The sequence below is a fragment of the Danio rerio genome, chromosome 7, assembly GCF_052040795.2.
Source record: "Danio rerio strain M-AB ecotype USA chromosome 7, GRCz13ab, whole genome shotgun sequence".
Lineage (NCBI taxonomy): Eukaryota > Metazoa > Chordata > Actinopteri > Cypriniformes > Danionidae > Danio > Danio rerio.
In genome coordinates this window covers 1,248,099-1,266,182 of record NC_141027.1, presented here as the reverse complement: position 1 = coordinate 1,266,182, position 18,084 = coordinate 1,248,099, and the positions used below count along the sequence as shown (strand labels likewise).

General features: G+C 38.5%; 3 protein-coding genes across 7 annotated transcripts in view; all 3 read left to right on the top strand.

Moving 5' to 3' along the window:
- LOC147835856 (uncharacterized) overlaps nt 1-16,828 on the top strand; it is a 163,282-nt gene extending 146,454 nt beyond the window's left edge. For 2 of the 5 annotated variants that reach the window (XM_087260538.1, XM_087260536.1), the window contains 3 exons: nt 1,185-1,499; nt 12,535-12,694; nt 12,848-16,828. In XM_087260538.1, the coding sequence (XP_087116664.1) occupies nt 1,335-1,499; nt 12,535-12,687 (318 nt within the window). In that variant the 5' untranslated portion in view covers nt 1,185-1,334 and the 3' untranslated portion in view covers nt 12,688-12,694; nt 12,848-16,828. Of the gene's footprint in view, nt 1-1,184; nt 2,835-4,851; nt 7,305-12,534 lie in introns of those variants that run through there. The other 3 variants (XM_087260537.1, XM_087260535.1, XR_015495208.1) reach the window with 2 other exon arrangements.
- alpk1 (alpha kinase 1) overlaps nt 1-18,084 on the top strand; it is an 859,869-nt gene that overhangs the window by 247,525 nt on the left and 594,260 nt on the right. The window lies entirely within an intron of this gene.
- Nucleotides 1-18,084, top strand: part of drap1 (DR1-associated protein 1 (negative cofactor 2 alpha)) — a 660,385-nt gene that overhangs the window by 452,451 nt on the left and 189,850 nt on the right. The gene's annotated exons all lie outside the window — the stretch shown is intronic.

Below are 18,084 nucleotides of genomic sequence, written 5' to 3'. Positions count from 1 at the left end.
AAATTTATAGTTTTTTATTTTTTATTTTTAAACACACTGGGACCATCTTTATTTTCAGATTTATTTATTATTTATTTATTTATTTATTTATTTCAAATAAAACATACTCTGTTATTACCATTATTTTATATTATTTTTTAAGCTTTATTTTCTTGTTAAACATAATCTGATCATCTTTATATTCAACATTCATTTACAGATTATTTTTGAGGATTTTGAAGTGATTTGTTTTTCATAAAGCATACTCTGAATATCTTAATATTGACCATTGATTGACGCATTTAAAGTCAGATATGTGTCATAAAGGCTCAGTTCATAATTACTATGTGATATACAGTTGCAGTCAGAATTATTAGCCCTGCTGTAGATTCATTTCCCCAATTTCTGTGTAACAGAGAGCAGATTTCTCTCAGCACATTTCCAATCATAATAGTGTTAATATTTCATCTCTAATCACTGATTTATTTTCTCTTTGTCATGATGACAGTAAATAATATTAGACTAGATATTCTTCAAGACACTTCTATACAGCTTAAAGTCACATGTGAAGGCTTCACTAGGGTAATTAGGGTAAAGTTAGGGTAATTAGGCAAGTCATTGTATAACAGTGGTTTGTTCTGGAGACAATCCAACACTAATATTGCTGAAGGAGCTAATAATATTGAGCTTAACATGACTTTAAAACTATTAAAAACTGCTTTTATTCTAGCCAAAATAAAACAAATAAGACTTTCTCCAGAAGAACAAATATTAGAGGAAATACTGTGAACAACTCCTGTTCATCATTTGGGGAATAATTAAAGAAGCAAAACCACTTCACAGGAGGGTGAATAATTCTGACTCCTGTATTTCCGTGTGACTGATGCGTCTGTGTGATTTCATGAACACACTGAATATTTAAATAGTTGCTTTAAGCTGTATATTCACCATTAATTCACTGCATTTTTGCACATTTTAAAGTGTTAGAGATGTCATGAAGACTCTGTGCATGATTGTTATGTGATCTATTTCTGCGTGACTAATGCGTGTGGTTAATTGCAGGTGTGTGAATCATAAACACACACTGACAGTAAGCATGGCGTGGGCATCTCCAGACGGATGTTCCTGTAAACGCTGTTAGTGTGTGTGTGTGTGTGTGTGTGCGCGCGTTTGCTAATTGTAGTGTTGTTTCTCCTGCTCCTTAGAACGAGCGTGAGAGTTTCCCGGCTCCTCCGGTGGCGTCTGGAGAGCGTCTGGTGTCTCTGTCGGGCTGTGCGGATGCCCAGAGCGCTGTAGAGCGGGTGGGCCATGTGCACTCGGCCCTGCGCGGCTGCCTGGAGCTGCTGGACTGCCTGATGCGCAGAGAGCTGGAGGAGATGGGCGAGGAGCTGCAGGGCGAGTATGAGAGTCTGCGCCGCACCGTGCAGGATCGACTCGCACACCTGCTGCACAGCACCGCCGCCCTGCTGGAGGACACTGCTGGAGACTGCCAGCCGGACCCTGACGTCCAGTGCTCTGAGGTACACCGCAAACAACAGACTCACTCAAGAGCTCTGCACACTGAATGCTGCACATGTTTTTTAGTCCAATGCAGGTTAACGCTTGTGTGTTGTTCAGATTGACTCCCTTTTGGTTGTGTTGGTGTTGTTTTTGCCCCATTGACTTCCATTATCATGCATTCCTGATTGGTGCTGGTTCTCCCTGTTGGGTTTAAGAGGTGAAATGTGTCACTCACTGTTGATCATCAGTGTGCAGCGTTAACCAAGTGGCAACCAAGCCCACTGTTAAAAACAGGGTTCCCACGGGTCCTTAAAATGTCTTAAATTAAAATCCGGGAAATTAAGGTCTTAAATTTTACCATAAAGTGGATGTTCGGTATTACATTTTCAGCCGGTGTGCTTAATGACGATAGGGAAGCACTGTGGTCCATCGTAAAACATCTAATAGTTGATCATTTTAGTAAGTGTGAAACAGGAGAGAAATTACAGTCTCCGTGATTTACTAGCTTATTACGGTAGGTTGGCTACAGACCTTTACGTTGGTCTGCACCTGCGTGCTGTCATTACACGGTTGCCGAGGTGAGGTTCAAAATGCAAAGATGGGAAAGTTTAAATTTAACGACGTGGCAATGTGTAAATTTTGCAAAAAGACCTTTTCGTCAGGGACCATGGGGCTCAAAGCCATCGAGTCGCACATGAAATGAGGAAAGCAGCACCAGCGGTACGTTGCAGCAGCTAGTCATAGCGGGTCCAGGTTAATCCTTGCAAGATCTTTGGGCCGAACCCGACGGACTTGATTACAGTAGATTTAATAATGTTCCTCCACAAAAACGCATGGCCTAATCCTGATGAGTGGAGAATTTCCAAATTGTAACTAAATATTAAAATGAAAACATAAAATCATAATGCAGACAGGCTAATGTTGGCATTAATCTTTTAATATTCCGCTTCACCGTCACCTTACTGTGAAGAGAAGTGGCAAAACAAATTCCACAGAGCCTTATTCTTAATTTCATTATTGCCAAATATCCGTCATCATTTGTCATTTATTTTAATTTCTTTGTTAAAGACTGTTTTTTTTTTTTTTGGTGTGTTGGGCAATTTAAAGGCTAAGTGTATGTACCTGGGCCTATTTCGAGTGCTGAGATGTTTAGATGTTACAGAGGACTTTTTCTTCCAATTTCCAAGTGGCCTATAGCCTATATTATGAATAAGTAATGTTAACGCATATAAACAATTTATTCATGAAAAAAAGGCAAAAGAGCTGTGTGCATGAGCAAATTTGGATAATGTCGGGCTATAAACGGGTTCTGGCTTTTTAAAAGCTGTCAATCAATATATACTTGTCGAGCTCGGGCCCTATTGGGCCTAACTTTTATGGCCCGATTTCAGCTCTTGTTCAGACCCCACCTCACAGTCAGCTATAACAGTTTCAATTCACGGCCAGACACTTAAAAGGCAGGTACTGTGGGTTATCCATACTGTGACGAGGCACAATTCATTTCAATCTAACAAGGACATTAAATTGAGTAGCCTATTCCAAAGAAATTATGAAATTTTGGGGTCTTAAATTATATTTGTTGAGGTCTTAAAAAGCATTAAATTTGAGTAAAAGTACAAGTGCTCTATCAAAAAGTGACTCGAGTAGAAGTAGAAGTGCTCTTTAAGCACCATACTGAAGTGGAAGTACTGAAGTGTTCAGCATATTTTGTACTTTAAGTATTGCAGTTTATTTAAATTTTTTTAGTTTATTTCAAAATTTGCTACTCAAGTGCTGATAGTAAAAGTTTAAGTATTGTGTAATGTAGTTATTAAAGAAAGCAGTCAAAAGACTGCATATTGTTTTATTTTAAATATCTTTTTTTGTGGCATGTGATTAAGCACAACGAAAAGAAACATGGCTTACCATACTGTTTGTCTCTCATGCTTGAACCACAGATCTGACATTTATAACAGCTTTAACACCTTTCAAAGTTGTGTGAAGAAGGTCTATAACTATAACTGAGCAGGGCTGTGAACCTACACTGGTCTCACGGTTTGGTTTGGTTACAATTATCATGCCATCGATTCAGTTCAACTCGATATCTCGGTGCGTTGACGATGCTTTCCATACAAAATTTGATTTTTTTTACAACACATTTCTTTTTTATTAAAATCTGAGTGAAGTTTTTTTTTTTTATAAATTTGAGAGGAGCACGCGCTTATGATTAATAGCACCTGGTCCACATTAGCTAACAATCAGATGACTCCTTAACCACTATAAATAACCAGAGAATCTTATTTCAGACATCTTCTTCTTGAAGAATCCCCCCTTCCACCCCTACTCCTCCCATTTCCTTGTCAGGGCAGCACGGAGGCTGAGTGGTTAGAACCACGGCTGCACAGCAAGAATGTCACCGGCTCGGACACTTCATGGCCAGGTCGGCATTTCTGTGCAGAGTTTGCATGTTCTCCTCGTGTTTGCGTGGGTTTTCACCGGGCTCTCCGGTTTCCTCCCACAGACCAAAATCATGTAACATAAGCAAATTGACAAATCTAAATTGACAGCATAGACACTTCATAGCATTAATCTACTTCCAACATTATCAAGCAGGGGAGTTCTCGAGACCTACCTGAACTCGGATTCCCCTCTCGCCCTGCAACGGGTGGGAGCCAGGGGCTCGAGGATCTCACGAGTTCAGGGCTCTCTCCCGGGACAGCATGCCAAACAAGCTCCATAATCAATCATCAGCTAAGGGTGAACTCTTGAAATATATTTATATATTATTTGTAATACAATTTAGTTCTTTAACACAGCTGTAAGATTTATGAACTGCACCCTTAATTTGACCTGCTCAAAGAAAACACTCTTTCTGAATGTATCAAACAGAACTCTAACACATGCACAGAAGACAGCATGAGCATTTATAGCACAAACTCATGTCGATATTATCCCACTTCCTTTTTGAGGGCTGACAGTCGAGGTCTTGCACTCCTATGATTGGTCATTGTCTTCATCTGCTCAACAGAAAGGGCTTTAGAAATGAAAGTGTTGTTCAGTGTTCAAGTGCTGTTCAATGGTGGAAAGAAAAGCCGCGGTTAGAGTCTATATGCACATAGTGGAGAAAACTCACACGTCAGACACGCTCGTGTCAGGATCCACAAGTATTGCTTGAACTGCCAAGAGGAGAGGAAAAGTTACCCACAAACGGGCCAGCGGGTCAGGGAGAGGGAAAGAGGTAAAGATGGAGTTTACAGCATTTCTCTGAAGTAGTGAAATAGCGGCTCGTGCTGTGCCGCCTTCATTGTCAAACTCTCAAGCAGTTGAACTGTGCATAATTATCTACTTTAAGTATTAAGAGTATCATTTACTCGCCCTCGACATTGCGCATAGGAGATAATGACGTCATTACGTAATAGTCAGTTATAATCTATTACTGAACCCATATCAATAATTTTGACACCCCTAGTAACGAATAACGATGCAGCACATAAAAAATCTATCAGAGTAAAAGTATTAAACTCATGGAAAATAAGTGCTGAAGGAAAAGTGGAAGAAGATGAAACAACACCACAGTAGAGTACAGATGCTGCCTTTAGTACTGAAGTACAGTAGTGAAGCAGTTCTACTTCCTTACTAGACATCTCTGTATATAGCTTATAATACCCTTCATTACAGCTGTGACTGGGGTGTTTTTTATTTTTATTTTTTATAACTCATTCGTTTGCTTTATATTAGGTAATAGTAATCTGCATAATTAAGGGTGGGGGCACTTGAGTGACAGCTAGGTCTCGCTTGTCGCTTCACCTCAGGTGATTCCGGCTGATCAGCTGCTGAACTCGGCATATACATCATATTTTTATTGTTTAATGTGGCTTTACACAGTCACTTGCCCTTTTGGAATTATTTCCTACAATTATCAGATGATATGGCGTGCTGTGTGCACTTAATTGTGCTCTCAAACCATTCACGTGGCCTCCATTTCCCCGCTGAGTGAAATTATATCCTTATACACCATCTCTATAAATGTATTAGTTTTATTTAAGATGATGTATAATGTTCTTTATTGCTGTAATGCACTCCAGAATCTGCCAGATTGATCAGCTGTAGGCTCTAGAACAGTCATCTGAAGCGTTGTCATACAGTGCTAAATTTCATCAATAGTCATTTACTAACGCAGACTATATCTGAAGAGTTTGGAGGTAATTCGCCTTTTCCTCCTGTAGAAAAACACTTTAAACACTTTATTGATCTAGTGTACAACCAAGCACATGTGGTCAGAACAGAAACGAGTCGCAGGTCATGACATATTCAGCATTTCTCCCAAAGAAAAGCCTGTCTAAGCAAAGTGCTAGCAGGCGTCTGTAGCTTACTCACGCTCGGCCTCTTTGCCCTTGTTTGGTCTCCCCTAGTCGGTGTGACGGCGAGCTAACAAAATGGCGACGGTTGGAACTGATGATCATCAGTAGAAATGGCACATTTCACATCTTAATCACAACAGGGAACACCAGCAACAATCACGAATGCATAATGATCTGCTGTCATGACTTTACAACCAATACATGTGAATAGAATAGAAGTTAATGGGGCAAAAAAAGCACCAACATACCCAAAGAGAGGTCAGTCTGAACAGTGTGTGTTGTTCTATTTTTGAACATTTTTCCCAAAATATGAGTAAAATAAGATTCGTCAGCAAAAATCATCATATATGCTGAAACACAGAGAAAGATGAGGCTAAATTAAGCCTCAAACTCAGCCCAGAGTGGATAAAGACGACCCAGCAACACATAAGGTATAGTTAATCCAACATGAAATTATTCACAAAACAGTTTAAAATAGAGTCTTGCATTAGTGAAGATGATTTTGTTGTCTTCCTGCTTAACAAAAGAAATCTTTTTTTCAGTCAAAAGACTTTTTACTGTGGTTTTTGTTGTTCGTTTGAGAGCAAATATAAGTTGTAAAAGGCTGAGTGATGGTATAGTGCATTTCAACACGCCACCCTGCAGTAGGAGGGATTATGAATGTGTCGCCGCTCGAGTGGACTTTTATACACCACAACAATGGCGGCTGTGGGAGAAGGACAGTTCCATATATAAAACAACCGGCCTACTCCAAGAGAAGCGCCACCGTGGCACACTACAGTGCTGTATGTTTACCACGGACAGACACTGAATGAAGAATGTTTAGACTTTATCAGATGTGTCATGATGTGGTCATGCTTATCGTTCGGTGTGTGACGCTGAGTCTTCAGAATAGTACAGGTGCAGATACATCTGTTACTCTGCTCCACTCTTCAGTGTATTCATGCTGTTATCTCAAATGTTATTTCAATGTTCTACTATGCACACCACATTCACATAGTGAAGCCTTTACATGTCACTTTAAGCTGTATAGAAGTGTCTTAAAAATATCTGGTCAAATATTATTTACTGTCATCATGACAAAAATAAATCAGTGATTAGAGATGAGTTATTAACACTATTATGATTAGACATAGACTGTGTTGGAGAAATCTGCTCTCCGTTACACAGAAATTGGGGGAAAAAAATAAACAAGGGGGCGAATAAATCAAGGGGGTTAATAATTCTGACTTCAACTGAAAAAAATGCAATCAATCAAAACATGAATAACATGAGAAAACACGCTTGACAAACAGTGGAATATATTGCCTTTTTCAGTGGAGCAGTCATTTCATTTCATTTTAAATATTTTAATTAGTAAATTTAACATGTCTGTTCAAGAATGAGTGTATTTCTCCAGTTCAGCAGCTCTAACATTCTCCCCCCTAACACACACACACACACACACACACACACACACACACACACACACACTGTATTCTTGGTTTTTCTTAATACAGGGTGTCTGTGGGGTCTTAAAGTATTAGAGGTTGACAGATCGATTGAGAAAATGAAGGCCTTTAAAAGGTATTAAAAAGTGGTTATCAAGTTTTACGAGGTCTTAAATTGTTCAACTATTATCTAAGGTGTTTGCCTCCAAAAATTAATGTAATTATTTTCCTCCTAATATTAACAACAGCGTGCTCGATCCACGCAATTGATAAGTTCGGGCTGGGGCACGTCTGGCCAAGCTCCTCTTCCTGGTGATGACACATATTTAGCCACAAACAGGGGAAGGTGATGTGACGCTCTCTTCATGTAGCAAAACCACAGAGTAAAACCGATGACAAATGGGGCAAATGTAAGTTTGCGTACTCCTGATGAGTTTAAACAGTGGCTAAAACCTAAAAACATGCATGTAACTTTTTCTTTCAAGCTTTGTTTCCTCCGAGCTTTATTATTTAATTTATTTAACTACAACTGATCATTAAACAACCGTTTATTAAGTTAAAGGTTTGATACTGCTTGCAACTTGAAGTAGCGATGAGGTCTTTAAACATTTCCTGCATATACTGTAATAAACGATCATTGTTGTCATGTAATAATAGCCGCAGCTTTATAACGAACCGTTCTTGATTTCCTGATCCTGCAGCGCTGAAGAGAGAATGTTTAAAGCGCTTTCTGTGCTGGATGTGTGCATTTCAGTTGTGTGTCGTTTGCATGATCCTGCTGTTAGTTTTGTCCTCCTGCATCACGTGCTGCACCCTCAATCCCTGTTCCCGTAACAGAGGATTTATAACGCCACTGCTGAGCTGTTTAACAGGAAAACGGTTTACAGACGACTCGATTAGACACATCAATGATGTTTAACACACACTTCATTCAATACATGCATGGATATAGAAATGCAGATTATACAAGTTCTGTCTGTCTTTGATTGTAAAACTAGGCCTTAATACACATGAATAAAATCTTATGAAGAAGACTTTTATAAACAAGGAATGAGTATATTGTGAAATAATTGAATGCATAATTAAACACTGAGATCAATACACGTGACACTGATGTTAACACACATTAGGTGTGAAATGCATTCATTTAAACATGAACGTCCCTTTCTGAACATCTGAAAACTATAAATGGCACAATGATTTTAATTTTAAGGTGCATTTAAGACTTTTCTTAGCGTCACATCTAAAAATGTAAACCTCTATTTCTTTCAGACCTTATTCAGGATTATTGTGCATTTAATCATTAGAATTTATTATGCATTTATTTGTATACACTGAAGAAAAAAATAACATTGGATCTACTTAAATGATTTCAACTTTTTTACACCCCTTGAATCGCATTTACACAAATGTTTTCAGCATAATTTATTACTTAAACTATATTAAAGTGAAAATCTTTATAATCAAAGGAATCAATTTGTGTTCTTTAAACAAAGTGAATATGTCAACTTAAAGGTGCAGTAGGTGACCGTATTCAGAAACATTTGATGTTGCGCTGAATGAAAACCTCTTCACGTTTTAATAGTAATGATTAAATTAAATTATCTGAATGTATTCATTCATTTCATAAATTTAGCATTGGCTTAGTCCTTTTATTAATCAGGGGTCGCCACAGTGGAATGAACTGCCAACTTATCCAGCATATGTTTTACACAGTGGATGCCCTTCCAGCTGCAACCCAGTACTGGGAAACATCCATACACCCACATTCACACTACGGACAATTTAGCCTACCCAATTCCCCTATAGCGCATGTGTTTGGACTGTGGGGGAAACCAGAGCACCCGGAGGAAACCCACACCAACACGGGGAGAACATGCAAACTCCACACAGAAACACCAACTGACCCAGCTGAGGCTTGAACCTGTGACCTTCTTGCTGTGAGGTAATTGTGCTACCCACTGCGCCACCATGCCACCCACCGCACAGCATTATTATGTTTATTTATTCAGCATCAGATGATGCACGCACTGTTAAAGTGCAGGAGTCCACACAACACCCTCATGTTGTCCCAACACAAATTAAGTTTGCTCAATTTTTTTTTTTGAGTGGATTGAACATGGCACAATTAAGTTGTCCCAAAGAACACCTATGAAGAGTTTCAACTCCAATAAGTTGAGTAGTTTGAGCCAGCAGCAGAAGTCATTTGAGTGTAAAACTGAATGAACCTGAGCAGACAGTGTGCAGAATGAGTTTTAGTCTGCGCCTCTGTGTGTGGAGTTCGTGAATGCAGACGGCTGTGCGCACTCACACACACGTGCTGCAGGTCAGTCGGCGGTGGTGTGTCCACTTTTAGCTGCAGACGGATCTCCTACATGCGGATGTGCAGCAGACCAGTGTTTCTGACGTGATGAGAAATGTCCTCTATTTCTGTGCGCTAACTACCCACAGACAGGTGTGTGAGTCTGTGTGTGTTTCATTTGTATAGACTGATGATGGCTTTAAATACACACACTAACATCTGACCTGTTGATCATCATGAATCATCACATAATGATGTAATGTAGGAGATTACATGGAATACTGGATATTATTAGATTAATAGAGCTGTGCTACAATTAAAGCTGCCGTCGGTGATTGCCTTCAGAAGCATTTTTAGTTGTGCTGGTTGAAAGTCTCTTTACAGTCCAATAGTGCTGATTACAGTAAATGATCTAAATGTGTTTATCTGTGTTTTTATATTCTGGGTAAGGCATAAAACTAAAAATGTTCATCCAATTAAATGGAGTCAGACCGACATCTCCCATAATTCCCATAAGTCGCTCAGACTGTCTGTCAGCAAGTGTAGATTCGGATTTCTGCGCATCTGTTCACGCAGATCCGCCATTCGCGTGTGCCCGTCTGCATAAGTGCTGCACGGTCACTAGACAGAGCGGGGGAAATCAAATGCTGAATTGAAACTGATGAAAACCTGAATCAATACTGGAGTAACTGTAGCACGCTGGAGGAAACACGACACCACGGCTGAAGTATTACTGTTAGACAGGTCAGGTTCTGCTTTAAACTCTTATAGTCAGGCTAAGCTGATGTTAGATTGTGTTGTTATGAATGACTTGTATGCACAGACGTGTTGTTCAGCCACTGAAATCTCCCGGTGAAAGATTGATGTGATTATTTTCAGTTTCATAAGGTCCTTTGACAGCATCTATAATGTAGATTTATATTTAGTTTAACAACAGAACACCAGTAAATAGCGCTATTCCGCCTAGCCTGCTTTATTAAGCTGAAGTTGCTTTTATATTCACATTAGGTCATTTTTGAACAATGATAGCCTTCCTACACTGTTTACTGCTACTCTGAATATTCGCTCTGAAATAGCATGTAAGTGTGGCTCAGTAATAAATGTAATTCCTGGCACTAACTAACTGGCGAATGACATGAACTAGTGGGTTGTCTGTCGCTGTTGTGACGCGGTGCTCGCGCTCTCGCTCTCGATATCAGGGGGTGTGGCTTTGAATCACAGTCCCTCCCTGCCGTCCAAAGATAATATGCTAAACAGTTAGCATTTTGGCAGATCACCCACTGCACCTTTAATCACAAATGCATGAAAATTTGTGTTTGCAGTGTGTGTGTGTGTGTGTGTGTGTGTGTGTGTGTGTGTGTGGGTATGTGTGTGTGTACTACGTATGTGTGTGTGTATATTATTACTAATAATATCAAGGTTGTAAATTACAGCACAAATGACATGTGAAGCTCTAACTGAAGGTGGATGTTTGCTTGGTTTATACTAAAATAACTTGATGATGATGATGACACAACCTCATATCAGAAATTTAAAAGTATAGAAATGGAAATTGAAGTAATTGGTGATTTCTAAATTTACTTTAACTTGTATTTCAATAATGACAATACAACAAACATAATTTAATGTGTTCCTCCTGATTTTATTTATTATTATTTTTAATAAACACGTATTCTAATTTTCTTGCAACACACTCCAGAAACAGAGCCAGGATCAGTTTAGGGCAGTGATCAGGTGATCTGCTGAATGATGATGTGATGTGTACAGGTGATGGTGATGATGATCTGCTCATCAGGAAAGCTCTAGTCCTTCAGGAGGAGAGATGAGTTGAGGATCACCAGTTTGAGCACAAATATGAGAGGAGATGAGTGAAATGCTGAAACACAATGATCCTCAGAGAAAGAGAGGAAGACATGTGGATATTTCACCTTCAACAGTGCAGAACAGCATTAAAGACTGAAGGAATCTGGAGGAGTTTCAGTGCGTAAAGGACAAGAGCGCAAGCCTAAGCTGAACAAGCGTGACCTCCGACCCCTCAGGGGGCGCTGCATCAAGAGTCCTCATTCATCTATAAGCAGATCAGCACATGGGCTCAGCACCACTGCGGTAAACCTTTGACAAGCAGCACAATACAGAGTTACATCCACAAACGCCAGCCAACACTGCACTGTGCCAAGAGGAAGCCCTATGTTAACAGTGTCCAGAAGCGCCGTCCGTTTTTCTGGGCTTGGAAGCGTCTGGGATGGAGCATCACACGGTGGAGACGTGTCCTGTGCTCAGATGAAGCAGTGTTTCCGGGAGAAATGGACGCCGTGTGCTCCAGACCAAAGCAGAAGAGGATCATCCAGACAGACACCAGCAACAAGTCCAGAAGCCCGGCTCTGTCATGGTCTGGGGTTGTGTCAGTGCTCTTGGCGAAGGTGACCTGCTCTTCTGTGATGCTCCATTAATGCTGAACAGCACAGAGAGACTCTGGAGCTCAATATGCTGCCTTCTTCTCCAGGGACGCTCATGCAGAGTCCAACAAGACAATACAGAACCACATTCAGCTCACATTACAGAGTCCTGCTGCCTGCGGCGCATTTTGAAGTGCAAAATACAACTATGACGACTGCATACTGTTGGCCATCTTAAGACTTGTTTGGAGGCAGAATGGGACAGAATGACACCTGAAACTCTTCAGCACTTGCTGTCTTCAGTCCCTAAACGTCTTTAAGTGTTGTGAAAAGGAACGGCAACATTACACACTGGGAAATGCTTTACTGATTCAACTGCTTGTAAAATGTGTTGCTAAAACCAAAACTGGAAAACCTGTTTATTTAATAAAGGTGCTGATGAGGAACAGGGAATACATTAAATGTTTGACTTGTACTTCATTGCAGACAACACTTCTTGGCGATAGTTCTGAAGGATCAGTGCTGTCACAGTTGGCATGAGCTGGGCTCTAATTGTGTGTGTCTGTGTGTGTTTCTGTGTTCCTCAGGGTCAGGATGAAGTGGAAGGCTCTGGTAGTTTTGCTGCTAAACTCTGGACGTATCGGGTTCTGCTGGAGCTCATCCACTGGACTGAGTCTGCGTGCCTGACGCTTCACACACTGCACACCGAGACACAACAACAACAGCAGCAGATCCTGTAGAGCAGGGGTCATCAATCTCAGTCCTGGAGGGCCGGTGTCCCTGCAGGGTTTAGCTCCAACTTGCCTCAACGCACCTGCCTGGGTGTTTCAAGTATACCTAGTAAGAGCTTGATTAGCTTGCTCAGGTGTGTTTGATTAGGGTTGGAGCTAAAATCTGCAGGACACCGGCCCTCCAGGAACAAGTTTGGTGACCCCTGCTGTAGACACACACACACACACACACGTACACCAAGACACATCAGCAGCAGGTCCTGTAAAGAAGTAAAGGGCACACTGCAAACTGAGATGCAGCAGATTCTGTAGAAACAAACACACACACACACACACAGAGAAACTGCACACTGAGACACAGCAGCAGATCCTGTAGAGACACACACACACCGCAAACTGAGACACAGTAGAAGCAGATCATCCTGTAGAGACAGACACGCACACACACACCCACCGACACACTACAGCAGCTCCTGTAGAGTCAAACAAACACACTCTCTCACAAGCACGCACACAAAAACTGTCTATCACTTACACACACAGATGCACTCTCTCTCTCTTTCTCTCTCTCTCTCACACACACACACACACACACACACACACCTGTCAGCGCTGCAGACACTGAGCTCATCTGAGGCTCCAGTTCAGGTTAAAGCAGATTTTCAGCTCAGACTAGATTAAAAATTGTGTTTTAAGCATCTGAGTACAAAACACATCAGCGAAACACTAAACATGCCTTAAATACACACGAGACCTTTTCAAGCTGAAGGTTTTGAATTGATGATGTTAAAGACGAGCTGTTTCTGAGTCACATTACATTAACTCTAGTGATTATGTTAATAATAATAGATGAATAATGAATATAATGCACCCATTGGCAGTGTGTGTATATATATTTATATATATAATCTCTGCAGGTGCCTACTTTCATATTTAATTAAACATTGATTACATTTAAAAATATGATACTAAATTTACATATTAATATGAACAATTCTATTTTAAGATGAATAAGAAGTGCTTGCTGACAATTATCTAAACCCTATGTTGGTTTGGAGGACTGTGGCATGAGTACATAAACTTACATTAATGCTAAACTCAACAGAAAGAGCAAATAAAAGGCTCAAACAACATTTAATTAAAGGGATATTCTCTGAAAACAAAGCTTATACTCCAAAATAATTTAGCTTCTCAGGTATTCTCCGAAATATATCGCCCCATTTCCCCTTTAAAACAAAGCAAACTACACCCTGTTTAGTCCGTGTGTTGGTGTTTTCAGACTGAGCGGAGAGTCTGTGGTCTTGATGTTGTGTGAAAACTATATGTCAGATCTATAATCATGACCATAACTCTCCAGATCTAATCTAATAGCGCTTGACTGGGCTAAAACACTTAGGGCTGTCATGTGAAATTCACCACGTCTCTGATTCACACGCGTTAATGTGAGGAGACAAACACACACCAGCACAGATTCTGTCATCGTTCACTCAATACAAACACTGAATATATGTGATCGAGGATTGAAGAAGGAGATCAGTGTGAGCTCTTCTAATAGAGCAGGAGAATGACCACCAGTAAATGATGACAGAAGTCTTGCTGAAAAGACTGAGTCTGCAGAGAGAGCCCACTGATGGACTCGGTACTCATTATAAACTAATGAAGTTGTTTTGAGGCCTGTACCATGAAGCTGGATTAGCTGGCTAGCCAATTGGAGATTAGTTTGCATCAGTATTGGGTTTTGGGGACCATGAATGCAGGCTTTAATCAATTTGTTGCCATGGTAAATTGGGTGCTGTTTACATACTGCCTAGAGTTTTTTAGTATTATTATTAATTATGAATAATTAATATGCAATTTGTGAACAGCCCCTTACACTGCAGAGCTAATCGGAACAAGCTATGTTCAGACTATGTTTAGGTTGTGTTCTGGTAAGGTTCAGGATATGTTCTGGTTAGGTTCAGGATATGTTCTGTCTATGTTCTGGTTAGGTTCAGGATATGTTTAGGCTATGTTCTGGTTATGTTCTGTCTATTTTCAGGCTAGGCTCTGGTTAGGTTCTGGCTATATTCAGGCTATGTTCTGGTTAGGTTCAGGATATGCTCTGGCTATTTTCAAGTTAAGTTGTGAATATATTTTGGATTAAAGATCAGAATCAACTGTAAGCAAAATGACCTTAAAGACACTGCCCCAGTTTCTCTTGCTCCAAATCAAAGATCACTATGTAGTGAAAGACTTTTAAAGATGCAGTTTTTGATAATTTATTTAATAATTTTTTAATGACTTATTAGGATTAAGTAGTTTTAGTGTATTTTTTGTTTAAATAATTTAAACATAAAAGTTGCCATAATTTAAAACATTTTATATTTTAATTAGGAACCAAAGCTTTACAAAAACTATAGATGAGCTTGTATATTTTGAGTCTGTTTATACTCATTAACTTTACAAATTAACTTTTGCTAAAGGATCACTCATTTTAATTCTGCTCTATAAATGTTGTTAAATTCTTCATATGATTATTTAATATTTTAATCAGCACTAATGAATTGTGTTGACTCAAGTGTACTGTGGGAAGTCAATCACACTATCTTTGTTTGGAGGCCTGGGGTTGGCTGTTCGCTTCTGATATCCTTCCATAATTTGTATGCACACATGAGCTCAAGATCAAAGCCTGAGTTAACAGAAAAAGTTGATATGTTTTTGTCTGGTTATGTTAAAGATATGTTCTGGATATGTTTGTATATATTGAAGATATGTTCTGAATATGTTTTGTTTATATTTAGGATATGTTCTGGTTATATTCGAGCTATGCTCTGGATATGTTCTGTTTATATGTTTAAGATATGCTCTGGATATGTTCTGTTTAAAATCAAGATATGTTCAGGTCATGTTCTCATATAATCAAGATATGTTCTGGATATATTTTATTTATATTCAGGGTGTGTTCTGGTTATGTTTAAGATATGTTCAGGTTATGTTCTGGTTATATTCAAGATATGTTCTGGTTATGTTCAAGATATGTTCCGGTTATATTCAAGATATGCTTTGGATACGTTCTGTTTATATTCAAGATATGTTCAGGTTATGTTTTGGTTATATTCAAGATATGTTCTGGATATGTTTTGTTTATATTTAGGATATGTTCTGGTTGTATTCAAGATATGTTCCGGTTGTATGCAAGATATGATCTGGTTATGTTTTGTTTATATTCAAGATAAGTTCTGGTTGAATTCAAAATATGTTCTGGATATATTCAAGATATGTTCAGGTTATGTTCTGGTTATATTAAAGATTGGTTCAGGTTTTATTCTGATTTAATAACTGGATTTACAACACAAAGTAGTCAGGCACAGGTTTGTTTTTGTCAACTCCAAACTAATACTGAGTTTAAATCATAGTGAACAGAAAAAAAGGTTGTTTTCTTGTTGTTGTTTGGTTATGTTCAGGTTATAATGACCAGATTTACCATTAATAATGGCATTTACATGATGCCAACAAAGCCTGACTGCACTGCTTTGGTTTTGTCAACTCCAAACTAATCCTGAGTTTGTTAAGCCAGCTTCGTGGTACATGCCACAGGTTTGAGGTATATGTAGAATATAGAGTAGAGAGTTAGTTAAACTCAGCTTGAGCCACATTCATCATCTGTGATTAGTAAAGCATGTGTTTAGATGATCATTGAGCCGCACAGAGCTTTAATACCCACAGATTAATACATTAATAATCACTTCTGACTGTACTAACTGTGTTCATGTAGCTTTACTGACCGCCTCTTAGACTGTGAATTACTGAACGCATATTTATGTGAACTAAATCAAAGGCATTACTGAAGATAACAGTATTATTTTTTACTCGCTTACAACCAAAAATCTGAACGATTAATATATTAATTGCTGTATTTATTGATTTTGACTGAGATGTAATGTAAATGTAACACTTCTTTGCCGGTACTGACCTTCTGAATGCTGTGAATCTATTCAGAGTTTTTGCACTGTTTTCTGTTCTGAAAGCATCTTGATATGCAGTTATTATCTGTGAGACGCACACTAACATACATTTAACGGATTTCTGTTACGTTCTCTATTTGGTTATATTATTGATGACCGTATATGTATGTGTATGTCTGTATTAATCAATAAATTATGGGACGAAACTTCAAGTGTGGCTGGTGTAAGTTAACGAAAAGTAAGTACACGTTATAACCCTTTTCAAATTTTTCAATGAGATATTTTATATAATTCTGGTAATTATTAACTTTTTAAGCTAAACAATTAATGAATACTTTACAGTATAGCTTGCAAAGATTACGCAATCATTCATTTTGATTTTTAACTACAATTATTCATCTTAAAGTTCTGTGTAAATAATAATATTGTGGAAAAATAACTGTGTAAGTGTCTTATATATGGTGAATGTGTCCATATAAATAAGTGTTCATTTCCACTGTAATATCAGTATAAGTTTTAAATGATTAATTTGTACATAAGCAGGTTAATATGCATATTTAATATGTATATGAACAGAAACATGAATAATGCATAATGTTTATTATTATTAAACATGACTAATATACAAGTTTTAATATTATGAGTGTTATGTTCATATTTTGTGTATGATGGTGTATCCACAGTTGTATATATGTTATGTTATCAGTGTTTATTAGTATTTTAAATTATGACGGAGCGTCAAATTTATGCTTTATGTCAGTTGTTTTATCCCTAGTTTTAATATTATCAGTTGACAGTACAGTTTTATGTTCATGTTAGATTACGATGAAGTGTTAGATGTTCTTCATCCTCATAATTTACCTCAGATATCCTCATTAATTAGTGTTTATTTTATGTTTAGTGGAGTTGCTTTATATTTTTATAAGTGTGTTTTGTATTTAAAATGTTATGTTTTATGTCAGTTGTTCTATATGAGATGCAGTGGCGGAGTGGGTAGCACGTTCGCCTCACAGCAAGAAGGTCGCTGGTTCGATCCTCGGCTCAGTTGGTGTTTTTGTGTGGAGTTTGCAAAGACATGCGCTACAGGTGAATTGGGTAGGCTAAATTGTCCGTAGTGTATGAGTATGTGTGGATGTTTCCCAGAGATGGGTTGCGGCTGCATAAAAACTTGCTGGATAAGTTGGTGTGGCGACCCCAGATTAATAAAGGGACTAAGCCGACAAGAAAATGAATGTTCTATATGATGACACATCCATTTCATGTAATTTTATATTATGATCAAGTGAAGATATTTATCCTCATAATATACCTCAGATATCCTCATTATTTAGTGTTTATTTTATGTTTGTTACTATGGAGAGTCAGTTTTCTGTTTATTTTTAATACTGTGATCAAGTGTCAGATATTATTTAGCGTGTTTTGTTTGTTTATGATGGAGTGTTTGCTGTTTTATCTTGTTATG